At 42.6% G+C, this 22,756-nt stretch overlaps 1 protein-coding gene across 2 annotated transcripts in view; it reads right to left on the reverse strand.

Annotated features, from left to right (window-relative positions):
* The window catches only part of LOC126161812 (uncharacterized), a 103,845-nt gene that overhangs the window by 64,412 nt on the left and 16,677 nt on the right, over positions 1-22,756 (reverse strand). For both annotated transcript variants that reach the window (XM_049917911.1, XM_049917912.1), the window contains exon 4: positions 15,599-16,092. In XM_049917911.1, coding sequence (XP_049773868.1) covers positions 15,599-16,092 — 494 coding nt within the window. The remainder of the gene's footprint in view (positions 1-15,598; positions 16,093-22,756) is intronic.

Consider the following 22,756-nt stretch of genomic DNA (forward strand, 5'->3'; position numbering starts at 1 on the left):
CAGTGGTGTCGCGACAGGCGTGAATGGAGGGACGAATGGAGACGTGTCGTCTTCAGCGATGAGAGTCGCTTCTGCCTTGGTGCCAATGATGGTCGTATGCGTGTTTGGCGCCGTGCAGGTGAGCGCCACAATCAGGACTGCATACGACCGAGGCACACAGGGCCAACACCCGGCATCATGGTGTGGGGAGCGATCTCCTACACTGGCCGTACACCACTGGTGATCGTCGAGGGGACACTGAATAGTGCACGGTACATCCAAACCGTCATCGAACCCATCGTTCTACCATTCCTAGACCGGCAAGGGAACTTGCTGTTCCAACAGGACAATGCACGTCCGCATGTATCCCGTGCCACCCAACGTGCTCTAGAAGGTGTAAGTCAACTACCCTGGCCAGCAAGATCTCCGGATCTGTCCCCCATTGAGCATGTTTGGGACTGGATGAAGCGTCGTCTCACGCGGTCTGTACGTCCAGCACGAACGCTGGTCCAACTGAGGCGCCAGGTGGAAATGGCATGGCAAGCCGTTCCACAGGACTACATCCAGCATCTCTACGATCGTCTCCATGGGAGAATAGCAGCCTGCATTGCTGCGAAAGGTGGATATACACTGTACTAGTGCCGACATTGTGCATGCTCTGTTGCCTGTGTCTATGTGCCTGTGATTCTGTCAGTGTGATCATGTGATGTATCTGACCCCAGGAATGTGTCAATAAAGTTTCCCCTTCCTGGGACAATGAATTCACGGTGTTCTTATTTCAATTTCCAGGAGTGTAGTTTGGACAAGAAGAGAATAGAAGCTTTCGAAATGTGGTACTACAGAAGAATGCTGAAGATTAGATGGGTAGATCACATAACTAATGAGGAAGTATTGAATAGGATTGGGGAGAAGAGAAGTTTGTGGCACAACTTGACCAGAAGAAGGGATCAGTTGGTAGGACATGTTCTGAGGCATCAAGGGATCACCAATTTAGTATTGGAAGGCAGCGTGGAGGGTAAAAATCGTAGGGGGAGACCAAGAGATGAATACACTAAGCAGATTCAGAAGGATGTAGGTTGCAGTAGGTACTGGGAGATGAAGAAGCTTGCACAGGATAGAGTAGCATGGAGAGCTGCATCAAACCAGTCTCAGGACTGAAGACAACAACAACAACAAATTCCAAGAAATTCAAGAAAAACACAGGCATAGAAGATAGACAGATCTGACATGGAAAAGCTGAAGTCCAATTGAGAATTCACTCGTAAACTTGAATCCTTAGATGGAGAGTACTGGGAAGAATTGCAACAAGCCCTGCTCACAACAGCATGCTTGGTGGAACAGTGATTGAGAGGCAGCAGTGAAGCAAAGACAGTATGCATGGCAGAGATGGAATGCCAAGAAAAATGAAGCTAACAAAACTAACCTCCTGGATGCTAGAAAACATGCTGTAAAAATCATACGGGGAGTGAAGCGCCCATGTGAGAAAATGCAGTTGGCACAAATTGAACACGACTTCCAGAAGACAAATACACGAAACTTCTGTAGAACTACTAAGGCCAATGTCACCAAGTACAATCTCCAAACTTCAAAGCTCCAAACAGGAAGTTAGCTCACAATGATAAAGACAACTGCCAGATATTAGCAAATTACTGTACAGCTCTTCTGAATTGTGAACCTCAAACTCCACATTTCCCTTTACCGACTATGTAGAAATAAACCCAAATTCATCACCATCCACGAAAGAGGAAATCAAGCTAATTATTGACCCACTCAGAAACAACAAAGCACCAGGGGAAGATTCTATAATTGCTGAGCTAACAGAAATAATCAGCCAGATTTGGGAAACTGAAAGACCCCACCATATGGCTGGAATTCTGCTCTAACTCATCCTCTTCATAAGAAAGGCGACAGAACAGATGTAAATAACTATAATGGTATCTCTCTCATAACAACAACCTACAAGATTCTGTCGAAAACTCGGCAAACTAGGACAGAAGAACAGCTAGACCAACAGCTGGGAGAGTATCAAGGATATTTCAGGCAGGGGCAATCATACGTTGAACAGATAATGAACCTCACTCAAATTCATCCTTTTTTATATGAAGCTCAGGAATAAAAATTTTGTTGTGGCCTTTGTGGATTTCAAAAAGGCATATGACTCGATTGATTGCAAAAGTGTTATCAGAATTCTAGGACAACTTGGCCTAGACAAGAAGACCAAAGCGATAATCCAACAAGCACTAACCAACACAACCTCAAAAGTGAAATTTAGAGGAGAAACATCAGAAGCTTTTGAATTTAGAGGAGAAACATCAGAAGCTTTTGAAATAAAGACTGGAGTGAGATAAGGAGATGGGCTCTCACACCTCTGCTCTTCAACTGTGCCCTCGAGAAGGTGATTCGCGATTGATGCAAAGAACTGGAAGACTCAGGAAAAGCAAAATCTTGAAATTGATTGTCTTGCTTTTGCAGATGATCTTGCAATTTTTTCTGATTCCGTGGAAACAGCTGAGGGACAGATCAACGAGCTTAACGCACAGGCACAAAAGGCTGGCCTCCAAATTTCATTTGAGAAAACAGGGTTTATAATGAACATACATTCACCACCAAGGGAGCTTGTAGTGCAAGCTGTTCCAACCGAGCTCCAGGGAGCCGGAGCGCTCCGGAGCGCTCACTGCGACAGCTCGGAGCCCGCGTGGAGGGCCCCTGGCCGCGTACATCCGCAACTGATGCAATAATCCGTCTTCAATGACAGCTATGACTAGCCGCGGGAGCCCTGTACTTCTATTGGAGGATACCTTTCCATTCATTGAGAGGGAAGGTCGTGTTGTATGTCATAAAGTATTTAATTCTGCGAAGAGGTACAATATACAACGACATTATACACGTCTTCAAGTAACTGAAGAACTCTTGGATGTGGTACCACTCGATTACACCGCAACAGGACGTGACATTTTTGAAGCTGTTTGTGAATCAGTGGTCAATATGAATTTGCCGTGGGATATGTTCCATTCTGTAGCAACAGACGGTGCACCACAAATTATCAGGTGTCACAAAGTTTTTCTTCTCGTTTGAAAAATAAACTCAGGGACGAATTCGGGAAAGACATTTTGACTCTTCAATGTTTTATTCATCAAGAGGCACTGTGTGCTGAAACAGTAGAGCTAGGAGGCGTAATGAAAGATGTAGTGAAGTGTGTGAATTTTGTGCAGCGTCACGGTATGAATCATTGCCAATTCAAAGGATTCCTGAAAGATATGGAAGCAGAGTATGGGGATATACCTTACCACAGTACAGTTCATTGTCTGAGTTGGGGAAAAGTTCTTGACGTTTTCTTTGCCATTCGTGAGGAAATATCCCTTTTTCTCAAAATGAAAGAGGAATAAATGCGTTGTCTGAAAGATATAAAGTGGATATCAGACCTGGCGTTCCTAGCTGACATAACTATGCATCTGAATAATTTAAATCTGTCATTGCAGGGCAAAGGGCAGCTAATCGTTGACATGCACGACCAAATCAAAGCGTTCATGGGAAAGTTACGTTTATTTGAGAGGCAGATGAGTAATGGACATTTAACATTCTTCAATAGTCTTGCTTCTTTAAAACTACATGAAGGTACTACTTTCGGCGATGATCAAGCAAAGTTAAAACAGCTCATCACGTCGTTTGAAACACGATTCCGAGACCTCACTAGTTTGGAAATGGAACTTAAGGTGTTCAGAACTCATTTTTCAGTTTCCTCCGATGACATGTCATCGTCCGTACAATTGGAGATTACTGACTTGCAAAATTCAACTATGTTGAAATTGAGGTACTACAACACGTTGCATTTGTCACGATGGTACCGTTCATTACAGCAAAAAACATTTCCCAAGCTACACAACAATGTGGCTCAGATCATGTGCATGTTTGGATCTACTTACTGTTGTGAGCAGCTTTTATCAGCAATGAAAAGAGTAAAAAGTAAGGAACGATCGTTTCTTCAGGATGCAACAATGAAGGCCATCCTCCGCGTTAACGATGCGAACACTTTGACAACTGATATTTCCGATCTTGTAATGAAATGAAAATGTCAAGCTACAGAGGCCCAACAAATTTAGTATGCAATTTCTTGTAAAACAGTTGTTTCTTATTTATTTCCTGGATATCGTATTTCCTGGTGTAGTATGTCACCACATCTTAGCAGCTAAGAGTATGAGGTTGTCCCACTTAAATGGTCGCAGCGAGCGACACGGCTCCCTGGAGCAGGGAGCGCTCCACAGCTCACAACGGAGCTGACGAGCTGGAACAGCCTGTTGTAGTGGGTCAATGCAAAATTGATAGAGTTGAAAAGTTGAAATATATCGGAGAATTACAAAATTGTTGAGGCTTTCGTGGCCACTTGTTGACAAACTGCCTATTGGCTTCTGTCTCGGGTTCTTCGGCCGACGTTCATCTAATGAGTTTTCTTCTGACGTTTTGCCAGCACGAGTGGCTGGCATTGTCAAAGCTTCACCCTCCATTGCCTGTGGTGAACTGGAGCCAAGCTCGCGGGCGCAGACTATATCTACCTGGCGCGCCAACGTCCGAGGGCTTCTCCGCGGTCATTTCCGGTGCGGTTCTCCTCTTGCTACCTGTGACGGTCGTTCGCTGCAGTACGGGAAGCCAGGATCCGTTTACCTTAAGGCTTTCCTCTTTCTTGTTCAAACTGTTCGCTTGTTTTTGTATCTCTACAGCTTCTCTGAACAAGCGTGTGTGATAGTGGTTCTCTACAGCCAGAACTTCCGTGTCGGCGAATTTTATTACGTGGTCGGTCCCATTCAGTGCGTGCTCTGCCACGGCCGATTTCTCCACCTGCCCCAACCTGCAATGTCGCTTATGCTCTTTGATCCTGGTGTTAATGGATCGTCCAGTCATTCCGACATAAACCTTTCCGCATGAGCATGGTATGCGGTATATTCCCGACATTGCAAGTGGGTCTCTTTTCTCCTTCGCCGATCTAAGACACTCTTTGATCTTCCTTGTCGGTTTGAAAATCGTCTTTACACCATGTTTGCGCAATATACGGCCGATTCTGTCCGTCACTCTGGGAATGTATGGCAGAAAGGCCATACCCGACATTTCTTTTTCTGGTTCCTTACTTCACCGAGTGTTTGGCTCAGTTACACTTCTAATATAATTTGTGGAGTACCCATTGCTCCTCAGGACAGTTTCCAGGTGTTGCATTTCTCGTTTGAGGTGTTGCGGCTCACATATTCGTCCTGCTCTCGTTACGAGTGTACTAATTGTGCCTCTTTTCTGGCTAGGGTGGTGGTTTGACAGTTTGTGCAGGTATCGGTCCGTGTGAATCGGTTTTCGATACACGCTGTGTCCCAGGTTTTTGCCGTCCCTTGTGACCAGCACATCTAGAAATGGCAGTTTCTTGTCCTTTTCTCCTTCCATGGTAAATGTTATGTTGGCATGGAGGCTGTTCAAGTGTCTTAGGAAGTCACCGAACTGTTCTTCACCATGGCTCCACACCACGAAAGTATCATCGATGTACCTGTACCACACCTTAGGTTTGCAAGTCGCCAAGTCCAGTGCCTGTGCTTCGAATTGTTCCATGAAGAAGTTGGCCACCACTGAACTGAGAGGGCTACCCATGGCGACGCCTTCCAGCTGTTTGTAGAAATCGCCATTCCACGTGAAATAGCTCGTGGTGAGACATGCATGGAAGAGCTTTCTGATGTCTAGCGGGAAAATGGAACCGATGTGCTCCAGAGCGTCACTGAGTGGCACTTTTGTAAATAATTAAACAACATCAAAGCTGACCAGGATGTTGTTTGGTGCAAGTTTCAGTTTCTTCAGCTTCTCAATGAAATGTCCTGAGTCCTTAATGTATGTGTCGGTCTTCCCCACGTGTGGCTGGACCAGAGAGGCCAAGTGTTTTGCCAGTTTATATGTCGGTGATCCAGGAGTGCTAACGATCGGTCTCAGTGGAACATTGTTCTTATGGATCTTGGGTAATCCATACAGCCGAGGTGGTAGGGCTTCTGTGTTGCGCAGGTTTCTCTGTATGTCCGCCGGCAGAGAAGACGCTTTGATTAACTGATTCGTATTCCGTGTGATACGTTGCGTCGGATCTGCGCTTAGTTTTCGGTACGTCTTCGGATCTAATAGGTCTCTGATCTTTTGCTCATAATCTTCGGTCTTCATTACGACGGTTGCATTCCCCTTCTCGGCAGGCAGTACCAATATACTCTTGTCGGCGTTGAGATTCTTAATGGCTTGTACCTCTTCTTTCTTCAGGTTGCAAGCTGGTGGTTTTGCTCGGTGCAGTATCCTGGCTGTACCGAAAACTAAGCGCAGACCCGACGCAACGTATCACACGGTATACGAATCGGTTAATCAAGGCGTCTTCTCTGCCGGCGGACATACAGAGAAACCTGCGCAACACAGAAGCCCTACCACCTCGGCTGTATGGATTACCCAAGATCCATAAGAACAACGTTCCACTGAGACCGATCGTTAGCGCTCCTGGATCACCGACATATAAACTGGCAAAACACTTGGCCTCTCTGGTCCAGCCACACGTGGGGAAGACCGACACATACATTAAGGACTCAGGACATTTCATTGAGAAGCTGAAGAAACTGAAACTTGCACCAAACAACATCCTGGTCAGCTTTGATGTTGTTTAATTATTTACAAAAGTGCCACTCAGTGACGCTCTGGAGCACATCGGTTCCATTTTCCCGCTAGACATCAGAAAGCTCTTCCATGCATGTCTCACCACGAGCTATTTCACGTGGAATGGCGATTTCTATGAACAGCTGGAAGGCATCGCCATGGGTAGTCCTCTCAGTCCAGTGGTGGCCAACTTCTTCATGAAACAATTCGAAGCACAGGCACTGGACTCGGCGACTTGCAAACCTAAGGTGTGGTACAGGTACGTCGATTATACTATCGTGGTGTGGAGCCATGGTGCAGAACAGCTCGGTGACTTCCTAAGACACTTGAACAGCCTCCATGCCAACATAACATTTACCATGGAAGTAGAAAAGGACAAGAAACTGCCATTTCTAGATGTGCTGGTCACAAGAGACGGCAAAAACCTGGGACACAGAGTGTATCGAAAACCGACTCACACGGACCGATACCTGCACAAACTGTCAAACCACCACCCGAGCCAGAAAAGAAGCATGATTAGTACGCTCGTAACAAGAGCAGGACGAATATGTGAGCCGCAACACCTCAAACGAGAAATGCAACACCTGGAAACTGTCCTGAGGAGCAATGGGTACTCCACAAATTATATTAGAAGTGTAACTGAGCCAAACACTCAGCGAAGTAAGGAACCAGAAAAAGAAATGTCGGGTACGGCCTTTCTGCCATACATTCCCAGAGTGATGGACAGAATCGGCCGTATATTGCGCAAACATGGTGTAAAGACGATTTTCAAATCAACAAGGAAGATCAAAGAGTGTCTTAGATCGGCGAAGGAGAAAAGAGACCCACTTGCAATGTCGGGAATATACCGCATACCATGCACATGCGGAAAGGTTTATGTCGGAATGACTGGACGATCCATTAACACCAGGATCAAAGAGCATAAGCGACATTGCAGGTTGGGGCAGGTGGAGAAATTGGCCGTGGCAGAGCACGCACTGAATGGGACCGACCACGTAATAAAATTCGCCGACACAGAAGTTCTGGCTGTAGAGAACCACTATCACACGCGCTTGTTCAGAGAAGCTGTAGAGATACAAAAACATGCAAACAGTTTGAACAAGAAAGAGGAAAGCCTTAAGGTAAACGGATACTGGCTTCCCGTACTGCAGCGAACGACCGTCACAGGTAGCGAGAGGAGAACCGCACCGGAAATGACCGTGGAGAAGCCCTCGGACGTTGGCGCGCCAGGTAGATATAGTCTGCGCCCGCGAGCTCGGCTCCAGTTCACCACCGGCAAATGGCATTCCATTTAACCAAAAACATTTAAAACAAAAGATGAGAATCGTTCAATACAAAGTTAAGGCATTACTGCTGTGTTATCCATCCAGAGGTACTGTACACTTCTGAACGCCTAGTAATGAACAAAAAGAAGGCCTAATCGAAAAACTAGAAGCCAAGAAAAGGAAGATTTTGAGAAAGATCTTAGGTTCCATCAAAGAGATTGGGGAATATAGAAGATGTTACAAACATGAACTGTATTCCCACATAGAGAAGATAATCAATACCATCTGGAAAAGAAGGATTATGTTTTATGGACATATCAGCCAAACGAGCCCTGGAAGACTCGCCAATCATATGATCACCTTCTTTCAGGAGAAGAAGACAAAATGGGCCTGGTTCATAGGTGGAGAAGGATCTTAAAGTGGGGATCACCCATGATGATATCTTGGAGCATGTCCCACTCAAGGAGAAACTTATGGCATGGCAGGGTTTCCAAGAAAAGCCAAAACTAAAAACAGGAAAGGCTTGGATTCAGGAGAGGAAGGAGCAACGCCAAGAATGAATGCGGGAGCACTGGGCAAACATCAGAACACATAAAGCAAGACAGTTGAAATAATGTGGTCCAAAGACAGCCTAATCAATTCAATGAATGAATGAAGACTTAGAATCACCACAAATACATAATGAACCGTTCATTTTTCCAATGACAACCACTGCCATTGCCCATTGACTGGTTGAAACTAGGCAAAAAATGCCCTGGTCTTGGAACCATGTGAGTTCCACCTAAGCAGTGTCACAAGTGGCAAAATTTAGACACCGCAGAAGGCTTCAGAGTAATATGAGGTGTATAGTTATATGTACATAAATAAGTGATGGTTCAAAAATTTGCCTATCTATCATGCACAAGGCACCACACTCAGAACAAGAAACTTTAGTTGCCACTAAATTAACTTGGTCCTCTACTGGAAACACAACACTGGTAAAGGCATATAAGACAAAAATGTTAATAGGGCAGCACACCACTAATAGTTTAATGTTTCTAAGGCCACCAATGACTATTCTCTGAGGAGAGGATTGGCCCTGCAGCAGTAAGAAAGGACCTGGCACCGTGCCCATTGCAGTGGAGACGAACTGAGCCAGCTACATGTGTCCTTGTTTATTAAAGACATGGAATGGTAATATCGGTGTCTAGCTGAAATTTCACAGACTGGCTGAGTAGTGTCATGTCCAATGTGAGTTCCCGTAGCAGCAGCGAAACTGCCGGCTCCACAGTGGTGTCCTCATGCTGCGGCTGAGCACACAGCCGGTGGGGCAATCGTTGGCAAATAATAGCCAGGTGACTGCTTCTGCAGCAAGCCCAGGCGTCCACTGCCTGATGCAGGCATCAACGTTTGGTACACACACTACTGCTGCTAGGACAGGACTAGGGGTTCTTTGACATGCCCAACTTATGTCACAATGCTGAGGAGGGAGGGCGATTCTGACCCGCCCAATTAACAAAACAAAAAAGATTAGCCTATATTCAGGAAGGAGCAGAAGAATCAACATAATGAAGTCTCCCACAAGATGCCGGCAATTCAGATGCCCATGAACTCAGGTGAGACTTGAGACAGACAGACTTACAAGACGATGAGTCAGAATCATCAGATGACTGCTGCTTGTGATAGCAACTAACAACTTGGGAAACTTTTTTTTTTTTTTGCTGAGCTGCCAAACAATTTCAAAAGATTTAGCAATTTGAAGTACTTCACCCAGACTAGGATAAGACCGAGGAAAAGTATTAGCTACAACCTCCCTGTCAGGGGCACCACATACATTCACATCTTGAATCAATGATTCCATCTATGAAACTTTACAGTTCTGGGACATAAAATTTAACTTGCTTGTGAGACCATGCAAGCTGCAGCTGTGTACAACTGTCCACGGTATTCGTGACACTGATTAAACTGCAGCCTAGCAGCAACATTGTGCGTCGGCTGACCATAGTATTCGACTAACAGAAATCATTGAAAGACTGGTCCAAGAATGGCGTCAATTTGTGCACCACTCCATTTAAACAACTACGAGAAGACAAAAGCAAATCACTCTGCTTCCTACCAAAAATACCATAAGCAAAACAGTACAGTTCAAAATGGTAGAGGTAGACTTTCCACTTTTCCACAGACTTGAAAAAGACAGTGAATGGCAGTGGGGGTGTAGCTATGGCCACTGACTGATGTTGGAGTTGCTGCTGAGAAACAAGCTGCAGGAGAACAGCCTGCTATTCTTTACACTGTTGTTATGTAGCCTCAAACTGTTGCTGACGAAGTTACATAAACTTCGGGTCCATAAAATAGGAAGCAGGATGTGGACATCGCCATAAACACAACACGATAAGATCTCATCACCATTAAAGTGTCCACCTCTGATCCGTTAACAAAGCCAAGGCTGCAGTGAGTAAGCACTGTATAAACACCATTAACATAAGCCATACACTGAAATGTCCAAAGCAGGGTCAAAATCTGAATAGCAGCTAACTGAGTACATTCCGCATACTGCTACTGGCTGAGACCATGTGACCTGCGGTGGTGCCAGACTACGTCTAGTATAGAGCCTCTGTTCGCTGGTGGGATTATTAAAGTAGGATACTAGGAAAATGTTGTCAACAAAGGAGATTGCTTACAAAAGAACTCATGTAACCCATCTTAGATCACTGTTTAAGTGTGTGGAACCAGTACCAAATAGGACTAACATGAAATAGACAAAACCATCCTGTGAAAGCATACTTACAAAATTTCAATCAGCTTTTTATTTAAATAACGTTCTTACCCAGTTCCATATGTGAATGTAAATGGAAGAAACCCTTATTAATGGCACAGTGGGAAGCACGCCACGCCACGCCATGCCATGCCATGCCATGCCATGCCATGCCATGCCATGCCATGCCATGCCATGCCATGCCATGCCATGCCATGCCATGCCATGCCATGCCATGCACTTCATAGTGGTTAGCAGGATATGGATTTAGATGTAGAAAACAAGCAATGTCTTTGCAAGACAACTCACAGAGATTTGATCTCACAATTGTTGAATCACTGATAGCATGTACTGGTTCTTGAGCCACTTACACACAACTGTTATCAGTTCCCAATGTGTTATACACTGAGGTGACAAAAGTAATGGGATGGCGATACGCACATATACACATGCACAAGGTATGAAATGGCAGTGTCTTGGCAGAGCTGTTATTTGTACTCAAGTAATTCATGTGAAAAGGTTTCCGCACAACAGGAATTATCAGGCTTCAAACACGGAATGGCAGTTGGAGCTAGACACAAGGGACATTCCATTTCAGAAATTGTTAGGGAATTCAATAGTCAAGATACACTGTGTCAAGAGTGCTGCAAATAGCAAATTTCAGGCATTAACTCTCACCATGGTCATCAACGCAGTGGGCAACGGCCTTCACTTAACGACAGAGAGCAGTGGCGTTTGTGTAGAGTCATCAGTGCTAACAGACAAGAAAGACTGGGTGAAATAACCAAAGAAATCAATGTGGGATGTGCGACAAATGTATCTGTCAGGCAAGTGTGGCAAAATTTTACGTTACTGGGTCACAGCAGCAGACGACCAACACGAGTGCCCTTGCTAACAGCACATCATCGCCTGCATCACCTCTCATGAGTTCAGGACCATATCAGTTGAACCCTACACAGCTGCAAAATCATGGTCTGGTCAAATGAATCTGATTTCAGTTGGTAAGAGCTGATGGTAGGGTTCGAACATTTAACACGTCAGTTCGTGTACAAAATCCTGCATCAGCAAGAGTTTTGCTATTATGGACAGCTATAAAGGCAGCATGACTGAGTAATCCTCCAAGGGACTTCCAACGATTTGTTGAGTCCATGTCACGTTAAGCTGTTGCACTACGCCAGAAAGAAGGTGGTCCAACACAATTTTATGAGGTATCCCATGACTTTCGTCATTTCAGTGTATGTCCACAATGATAAATTCTTGCATCTCTTTGTTGCTGCTACATTTCTTTTGTAAACAATCTCAACAGGTTTTGAAGTCAGCCATTTTTGCAGAAACTGGCATGACTGCCCAACATGGAGACAAATACTTCGAAATTAAATTAAGAATGTGTCTGAAGTAGGAAAACATTACACTTCTTTTTTCTAGTTTTGAAAGACTGTTTCATACCTCATGAAATTTCATTGCAATACAGCAATTTGAACCAAAGATTATCTGCATCCTAAGCATGTCTGTATAAATGTTCAGTCAAACCAACTATTTGATTAATTGTTAAAGAAACTGTCAGGGAAAAAGTTTGAAATAAGGCATTTCATATGTTTCCTTAACATTAAAAACATCCACGACATCGTACAAGTATCTTAGCTGTTGTTTCAAAATTATTTTCATTAGTATGCAGGGCAACATGCTTAAGTTTTTCACGTAAATAACTTTTGATTCTTTTAAGATATTTGTCATCATTTTTCACTTAGACAAATAGCAATTATAGGCCTCACAAAACCAAGACCAATGTGTTTTCGCAACATTATTATTCATATAGACATTAACTCTGTTTCATTTATTTTTGTGGAACTGTGGTACTTTTCATGCCAGAATAGATCCACATGAGACAAGTTTAGAGACACAACTTTTTTGTAGGCCTGACAGGGAACTGTGGTCTCAAAATACATTGAATATGGGAATTTGTGTGCTATTGTGGCCATTCTAATGATGCACAATCCAGATGATTACTCCAGTCTTCATGGAAACTGGGGTCACAGGGCAAGCCGTACAAGATGTTTCCACCATTCTCAGCAGAAACATATGTCGTTGAGACAAGAGATACTTTGTAAGATGTGTGTTGCCCACTGGAGTATTTGAATGAACTGTAGTGATGTCACTATTTAGGTAAGATTTATTCAATGGAATGCAGTAATCAATTTGCAATGTGTTGCTTGTGAAACATACACACTGTACACTCATTATTAATACTTAAATCATTTTGAGAAGCACTATTTACTAATGAAGAATAGGTCAATACACTCTTAATTTATGCTGAATGTCACCAAAAGTGTCGAAAATAGCAGAACTGCATACAGAATAATTCCCATGTAGACACTTTCCAGCACACCTCACTTTCCTTAATACAGCAGAACTAAGGATACCGCAGATTTTGCTCCAACAAAATATATTCAATGGAAAACAGTGGCCAACAAAGCAGCATTTCTTGCAGCTACTGCATTAAATATGCATGTCAGTTCCTGTGAAATGCAAAGACAGACTGCTATCCCATAGAAAAATGTTTTGAGTATTCTTCATAGATATAAATTTCACTGACCCATATTTCCTTACATCAAGAGCTACACAGCAGTGATTCTCAATATCATTTGGAGTACAGTCAATGGACCCTACAGAAATATAAAAATTTTGTAGAGGAAGTAACGTTTGCTGATTAGGTAACATTTACTAACCACAGTAATGAAAATTTGAGAAAGAAGTATTATTGGTCAACAGTAAACTCACACTGTCTCTTGTAATGTATTTAACGAATGCCTCAGGAATGCGAATGTGTGAAGCAGAATAATCGGATAGCACATGACCAGCTTTTATTTATTTGACAGTGCACTAATTTGAGGGAGTGGGGGGTGGCACATGTTTTTTGGTAAGTATTTAACGCTTGTCATTAGAAAACGTGACTCTGAATATCTGTTGAACAATGCCTTTCCAGCATGGACGACCTGCCTACAACCATTCAGAAACAAGAGATGCAGTAAACCAATTTTTCCCAAACTGGAGAGTCAGGAGGAGTCCTATCCAGAGATTTCTGGCAGGATCACTTGATTAATGCCATTACACTTCTGCCTCTGGGGTACTGCAAACCATGTGGTCTATAAGAAGCTTTCAGTGATTTAGAATGATACAAAACAGTTAACTACTGCTGCGTGTAAAGCAATCACTTCAAACATATTTGCACCAGTGACGTTGACACTGTTGCAGCGTGTACGTAACTGGCATTATTATTAGTTCTCACTTTGAACATACTCTTCAGAAAACTTGTCAACAGAAGCGTGACAGCACATAAAACTACCTTCACTGTGTTCAGTTCACAGTTTTTGGTTTCATTTATTCCATGCATTATTTGAGGTACACTGTTTTACATGCATGCAAATGATGCAGCAAACATTACAAGTGTCAAAAAGAAGAAGTCATTTGATTTTCTCACAAAATCTCAACCATTAAGACATAAAGAAATTACAGACATCAGCTGGGAGCTGCCATTCTCAAACCTGTGGCACAAGTTTTAATTTTAAACGTAATTCAGGAAAACTTCATAATAAAATTAGACTACTGTCTTTTTACAGAATTTTTACTATGTCAATATACGTTTTGGAGCCCTTGTGACTCTAAAATGTACATTAGCCAGTAAACGCTTTTCAACAAGATGGTATACAGATTTCATTATCAGTTTTCCATTTATTTCACTGACTCGGTTCTGTCAAGAACAGCCACTATGGCAGGCATGAAAAAGGAATATTAAGACTTAACATTTCATTAAGAATAAGACCATCAAAGATGGAACGTGTTCGGGCTGGGGAAGCATTAGGAGCATTGACATTAAGCAATATAAGAAACTCATGGATAACTTAAATTTGCATAGCCAGACGGGGGTCTGAGCCAGAAATGTTTCACTGAAACCATTGCCCTACATTGCAGGCACCCTAGAGTCCTCTTATAGCAATTTCAGAATTATAACGTGCTATCTAAAAGCCGGAGCAACTAATCTAACACCAGAATTCAATGCAGTAGCTACTTTTAAGAGAGACCTTTGTAAGTTGCTGTGGGTAAGAGTGTTTCTTCATAATGTGCAGCAGCTCATTTACACTCTTTAAACCACAGATGACTGAAAACATTTAACTACACCATGTGTGTCATTTTAAGCCTACTTGTTGAGTTGAGGCTCACATTTTGCTAAGGTGCAATGCATGTGAGCCTTATCTCATGCTTATCAGCGGGGCATCAAGCAGGCTGGTAATGTTTCCATACATTTGTAGAGCAGCATCATATAGTGGGAGTTTGCAGTGATCTCACAGGAATGTCACTCAATAGTAGCACTACAAAAGGAAACCTGGAACACATCTCATGCAGATACAGTTTCACTCAGTACTCCAGACATATAGTTTATCTACTCACAGTGTAAATAATGTACAAACATAGTTGGGCTAGCACTCCGGAAAATTTAAAACAATGTCTTGGCTGCAATATTCAAGTGTTAAGTTCAAATGGCTCTGAGCACTATGGGACTTAACTTCTAAGGTCATCAGTCCCCTAGAACTTAGAACTACTTAAACCTAACTAACCGAACGACATCACACACATCCATGCTCGAGGCAGGATTCGAACCTGCGACCATAGCGATCACGCGGTTCCAGACTGTAGCGCCTAGAACCGCTCGGCCACCACGGCCGGCAAGTGTTAAGTATCCAATCGATAATTTAAGTGATGTGATCTAATAAAAATGCTAAGTATTTCTGCCTTTGAATATTTTGGAACCATGAGCAACTACTGATACAGGGTGGCTCAAGATTTTCCATTCATTCATGAAAAAAAGCCACAGCTCATACAGCTACAGCGCGCTCTTGGCAAAATTTGACACATGTATCAAGACTTGTCCTCTGAATATATATATATAAACTGTTCAATTATATTTAAAACCTACCTTGAATCCGTTTCCTTTCTGCTCTTCAGTCTGATCAATATCCTTCTCCTGAGCAGATTTCATGAACCCAATAACATTTTCCAACTCCTTACGAGCCTCATCTTCTTCTGGACAAGGCACATCTCTCTCAATTGTATAGGTTCCTGCTTCACTGACAGTGTCATTCGAAGAGTCATTTATCACTTCCTCAATATCATCAATCATTTCATCAGGATTTTGTGCCTGAACTCTTATTTCAATGTCATTATCATCATTCGTGCTGGCAACTAGCCATTCTTCTTTACAGTTAGCATCAATATCTTCAAAAGGACTAGCAACATTATTTAAAGATGTGTTGTGTCGCTTTTCCTTCACTTCGTCACTTAGCAGTCGATCTCTTTCAAAAAACTTTTGTATTTGCTGCTGCTCACACGCAGACATTAATTTTGCTTTAATCTGGGAGCTATGTTCAGCTAAAATTTTTTTCTCTTGAGCAAGATTTGTTGTTCTAATACCTATTAACAAGAAATGCATATAATATAACTCCTGGAGAATATACACTACTGGCCATTAAAATTGCTACACCAAGAAGAAATGCAGACGATAATCGGGTATTTGTTGGACAAATATATTATACTAGAACTGACATGTGATTACATTTTCACGCAATTTGGGTGCATAGATGCTGAGAAATCAGTACACAGAACAACCACCTCTGACTGTAATAACAGCCTTGATACACCTGGGCATTGAGTCAGACAGAGCATTGATGGATGGCGTGTACAGGTACAGCTGCCCATGCAGCTTCAACACGATACCACAGTTCATCAAGAGTAGTGACTGGCATATTGTGACGAGCCAGTTTCTCAGCCACCGTTGACCAGACGTTTTCAATTGGTGAGAGATCTGGAGAATGTGCTGGCCAGTTCAGCATTCGAACATTTTTTGTATCCAGAAAGGCCCGTACAGGACCTGCAACATGCAGTCATGCATTATCCTGCTGAAATGTAGGGTTTCGCAGGGATCGAATGAAGGGTAGAGTCATGGGTCGTAACACATCTGAAATGTAACGTCCACTGTTCAAAGTGCCGTCAATGCTAACAAGAGGTGACCGAGACGTGTAACCAATGGCACCCCATACCATCACGCCGGGTGATACGCCAGTATGGCGATGACGAATACACACTTCCAATGTGCGTTCAACGCGCTGTCGCCAAACACAGATGCGACCATCATGATGCTGTAAACAGAACCTCGATTCATCCAAAAAAATGACATTTTGCCATTCATGCACCCAGGTTCGTCGAAGAGTACACCATCGCAAATGCTCCTGTCTGTGATGCAGCATCAAGGGTAAGCACAGCCATGGTCTCCTAGCTGATAGTCAATGCTGCTGCAAACGTCGTCAAACTGTTCGTGCAGATGGTTGGTGTCTTGCAAACATCCCCATCTGTTGGCTCAGGGATCGAGATGTGGCTGCACGATCCGTTACAGCCATGCGGATAAGACGCCTGTCATCTCGACTGCTAGTGATACGAGGCCATTGGGATCCAGCACGGCGGTCCGTATTACCCTCCTGAACCCACCGAATCCATATCCTGCTAACAGTCATTGGATCTCGACCAACGCGAGCAGCAATGTCACGATATGATAAACTGCAATCGCGATAGGCTACAATCCGACCTTTATCAAAGTCAGAAACGTAATGGTACGCATTTCTCCTCCTTACACAAGGCATCACAACAATGTTTCACCAGGCAACGCCAGTCAACTGCTGTTTGCGTATGAGGAAACGGATGGAAACTTTCCTCATGTCAGCACATTGTAGGTGTTGCCACCGGCGCCAACCTTGTGTAAATGCTCTGAAAAGCTAATCATTTGCATATCACAGCATCTTCTTCCCGTCTGTTAAATTTCACGTCTGTAGCACGTCATCTTCGTGGTGTAGCAATTTTAATGGCCAGTAGTGTAGAATAAAGACTTTTTAAATTGTGTACACAAGTTATGCAGATGAATCTGTTATGACAGTTACTTATTTTCTTAGAGCAAAATTTTATATAATTTTGTATTGAAAGTGCTCTATACCCGTTCCTTCATTGCACAAATACTATTTAACTCAACAATATTCATAAAGAAAATACATGAAACTTCCTGGCAGATTAAAACTGTGTGCCAGACCGAGACTCGAACTCAGGACCTTTGCCTTTCACTACCCAAGCACAACTCACATCCCATCCTCACAGCTTTACTTCTTCCTGTTTCTCGTCTCCTACCTTCCAAACTTTACAGAAGCTCTCCTGCGAACCTTGCAGAACTAGCACTCCTGAAAGAAACGATATTGCGGAGACATGGCTTAGCCACAGCCTGGGGGATGTTTCCAGAATGAGATTTTCACTCTGCAGCGGAGTGTGCGCTGATATGAAACTTTCTGGCAGATTAAATATATTTCCATTTGAACGGGTAAAAAATGTTACCTGTGGTGAGCATGGTACTCTATCACATCAAATGTCTGCATACATTGCTTTTACTCTGCAGTTAAGTCTCTAACGTGACATACCCTAATAACTGGTATTATTATAATGTACCAATAGTTCTGAAAACACTTTCTACCAGATACTGAATGATAACTGAAAGAATTTTAAATCTGTGAAACTGAAGACAATCTTTAGTCATAGTTTTTTTTCCTTTATTTTATGACTAGTTTCTATTTTATTAGATCATTATCTGATGTGTCTGTCCTGCTAAAGTAGTAAACAAAACATAAACTACTTACAGCCAAGAAAGAGCTGTCAAAACTGATAAAAACATAATAAAACTGCAATAAAACACAGCTGACCCATAGTGTAGGGCCATCAATAGTATGCTCACGGTGACCATATATGAGTAATTTGTGGTTTTACCACTTCTGATGGCACCTATTTTGGCTAAAAGCTCTTTATGATCTGTATATTAGTTTAGGAAGAGGTGTGCATCTGGTGATAAAATCTCCTAAGACTGAAACTAGTAATAAAATAAGGAAAAATTATTTGGCCAAAGAGTTTTCAACTCCACATTTTTTAATGTTGTGTTTCTGTATACTTCAGTGTGATTTGCCCCACTTCATTTAAAAGAATTTAAGTCAGTCTCTCTAGCAATCAACTAGCAAAAAAGTAGATGGGCCGTAGGGATCTGCAAGCTATAGAGTTCTAACAGACTACAATGGCAGTTTGCAATACAGCACTCATAGCCATACTGCTTCAAAATGCTACTAGAATGTTTGGTACATAGGGAAACTACTTCACAGAACTTCATAGAAGTGTGCAACATTTCCCACCAGTATAATCAATCACTATCATCAAATTTACCTTCTCCAGTAGATTATGTGCAGCAAAAGAAGATGTGACAGTATATTCATAAGATTTCTGACTGGCGTGACTTGTGAGGCCTAAATTTATTCAGTCCTTGAAGTCCCCCATGACAAGTGTGTCCCCAAATGCGCGGGAATTTCAGGGTGACCATGATTGATTAAACACATCTGCTATGTACACAAATTTGCACTATTTGTCTAATATCTTTTGTGACAGGTCTCGTATAAGATATTTTTCAGCAGAACACACGATTTCATCTGCAGGAAATTACTTGTCCACTGCCAATGAGCCAATCAGTTTTGATAAATTAATCACAGTGTAAGGACAGAGTTCCACATCAATAGCTAGTCATGCGATAATACATTACAACAGACAGGATGATGAAAGGATGTAGGGAACAGTTCTCCCATCTCTGTCTGTTCCTGGGATATGAGCCATGAGGCAAAGAGTTGGAAGTAGGGGTGGAGCGTGGATGGACAAGGATATTGCATAGGTTCAATGGGCAGCAGAATACCACTAGTGGGTAGGATATTTCTCATTTCAGGGAATGATGAGAGGTAGTTGAAACTCTAGTGGGAATGCGATTCAGTTGTTCCAGTCCCAAGTGATACTGCGTCTCGAGGGCAGTGCATTTTTATGGCTGGATGGTGGAAATGTGGGAGGTGGTAGGTGACTGGAGAGACAAGGGATGGTAGATCTGTTTCTGTACAAAAGTGGGAGAGTAATTTCAGTTAGTGAAAGCCTCTGGAGACCCTTGGTGTATTTGGAGAGGGACTGCTGGTCATTAGAGATGCAAAAACCACAGATGGCTACGCAGTATGGAAGGGAGGTATTGCTGGTGACTGGTAGGTTTGATGTAGACAGAGATTGCTCTCCAAATATGCCACAGGTCTCACTCAGGCTTTCAAAGATTGAAATTACCTTCCAACAGATCTACCACGCATTGTCTCTCTAGTTACCTGCCACTGTCCAGCCACAAAGGAGTGCTCCTCTCGTGACTCAGCACCAGCCAGGACTGGAGCAGCTGAATCATTTTCTCTGTCAGAGTTTTCACTACCTCTCTTCATGCCTTGAAATGAATAATAACCTATCATTTTCCTCTCCACCTCTTCCACAGTGGTATTCCACTGGCCACCACAGCTACGCAATATCCTTGCCCATTCCTATTCCACACTTGCTCCCATCACCTTGTCTCATGGCTCATATCCCTGCTATAGGCAGAGGTTCAAGACATGTCTCCCACATCCTCCCACCACCACCTACTCCCATCCTGTCACAGACATCTCCCATCCCTTCAGAGAAAAGGTTAACTGTGAAAGCAGCCATGTCATCTACAAACAAAGTTGCAACCCCTGTGCTGCTTTCTACGTGGGCATAACAGCTAAGAAGCTGTGTGTCTGCACGAATGATCACTGCCAAACAGTGGGCAAGAGACAGTTGGAACAGTTGCTGAACATACAACCCAACATGATATGCTTCACTTCAATGACTGCTTCACAACCTGTGCCATCTGAATCTTTCCCACCAACACCAGCTACTCTAAATTGCACCGGTGGAAACTTTCCCTACAACATATCACAAGATATTCTCTATTCCCATAATCATCATGTCCTCAAGCTTCACTAGTACTGGTCCTCCACCTACCTATCCCCTTCCCTGTCCCCACCCCAGCACTATGTATGCCTTCTATTCCATTTCACCAGTGCACTCATTATTCCTTTCCCCTTCTGTACTTCACTTCTCTCTCTTTTCTTCTGCACTGTTCCTAATCCCACCCACCCACCTCCACCAGCACAGTGTCCAGTATCTGCAACAGCAGCCCTACCCATGTTGACCACATCTCTGCACACTCTCATAAGCACAACACCACTTTCCCCACCCCTATCCTGCTATTCTTCTCACTTCCTGCCCCCAAATCTCCTCCTTACTTCCACTACTCACCTCAGATTTTTGCTTAAATCAGATGCAGTTGCAGCTCACAGTCTTTCTGCAAGGGCCAGAGACAGTAGCCATGAGTGTGCGAGATGTGCTTGTGTGAATGTGTATGGGCTTTCTATTTCTGAAGACTGCCTTTTGGTCAAAACTTTTAAAGCTTAGTAGGCTTTTGATTGTGCCTGTCTGCAAGTCAATGCCTCTTCTATATGGCAAATAGGAATCAATGCTTTTCATAATATTATTGCTGTTCCCTCCTGGAATTTCCATTGTTTTACTTTGTGTAACAACAGGTGGTTTCTTAGTAATGCAAGGATACTAGTACTTTTTTGTTTAGGTAGGATTTCTGCATCATTTCCATAGTTAATGGCGGTTATGTGAATGCATTCAAGCTAACTAACACATTGCACAGGAACAACATTCCATCAAAATTAATCAGATGACTGCTTTACAAATGGGTACAATATATAATCAGGAAACCCACAGCAAATGATATTGATAAAGTACAATAAACTCAATACCTCTGTATAACCTGCACCCATAATATACAATCTTTCATTGTTATTCACTGAAAACATGTAAGTGTAATACCTTTAGCAACAGTAGTGTTAGTGGCAGTGATGGTACATTTTAGCCATGTAGTGATAAGCAACATACATATTTTGTCACAGCAATCATGGCAGTAGTGCAGTGAATTCCGAGGTATTGTGGCTACAATTCAAACTCTTTTTTAAAGTAGTTTTATTAGCAGCATTTATAATTATCTTAGTTTTAATAATCATAACTGACATCTTCAGAAAGCCTGAAACTGTGTCACTCATGGTTTAAATAATAAAACACTGTACCAGTTATATTTTTTTCATCAATAGCATGACATTTTCAGAATTTATTCTCATTATCAAGAGCAAATATTTACGTTGGTATTATACATGATTTCTGCACAATGAAGATGGCACAGTACCTGTAAATATACAGGCAAAGAAAGTTTTTAACATTAAAACATAAAAATAGCAAGGTTTATATTTTCTGATTGCAGTAAAACCATGAAGGAAAGACTGTAGGGCAAGAAAGGCAGAACAACACAAATACTGACATCACACAAAATATCAATGTAAATATTTGCGCCTGATAATGAGCATAAATTCTCAAAATGCGAAGTGCTATGCAAGAAAAAACACATTATAGTGCAGTGTTTTAATATTTAAATAAATTTAGTATCATGAAGATCATTCTGAAAATGGCAGTCTACATCTACATAAATACTCCACAAGGCACCATACAGTGTGTGGCAGATGGTACCCTGTAACACTACTAGTCATACCCTTTCTTGTTCCACTCACAAATAGAGAGATAAGAGAGAGAGAAAGAGAGAGAGAGAGAGAGAGAGAGAGAGAGAGGGGGGGGGGGGGGGGGCTGTCCAAATGCATCCACACGAACTGTAATTTTTTTTCATCTTATCTTCATGGTTCTTATGCAAAACATATGTTTGCAGTAATAGAAAAGCTCTACAGTTACCTCTGAATGCCAGTTCTTTACATTTTCTCAATACAGTTCCTAGAAAAGAGCATCAACTTCCCTCCACAGATTCCCTCCGAGTCCCTGAGCATCTCTGTAATATTTGTGTGTTGTTTGAACCTCCTGGTAACAAATCTAGCAGCCCACCTATGAATTGCTTTGATGTCTTCCTTAAATCTGAACTGGTGTTGATCCCAAACACTCGAGCAGTATTCAAGAATGAGTTGCTCTAGAGTCCTATAACCAGTCTCCTTTGCATACAAACCACACTTTCCTAAAAATCTCCCAATAAACTGAAGTTGGCCATTCACTTTCCCTACTACAACCCATCCACTGCATTCAGACTATCGATTCGTTACGCCTTTACGGATTGTGCAGTGATCAA

Source organism: Schistocerca cancellata, chromosome 2 (genome assembly GCF_023864275.1).
Source record: "Schistocerca cancellata isolate TAMUIC-IGC-003103 chromosome 2, iqSchCanc2.1, whole genome shotgun sequence".
Classification (NCBI taxonomy): Eukaryota; Metazoa; Arthropoda; class Insecta; order Orthoptera; family Acrididae; genus Schistocerca; species Schistocerca cancellata.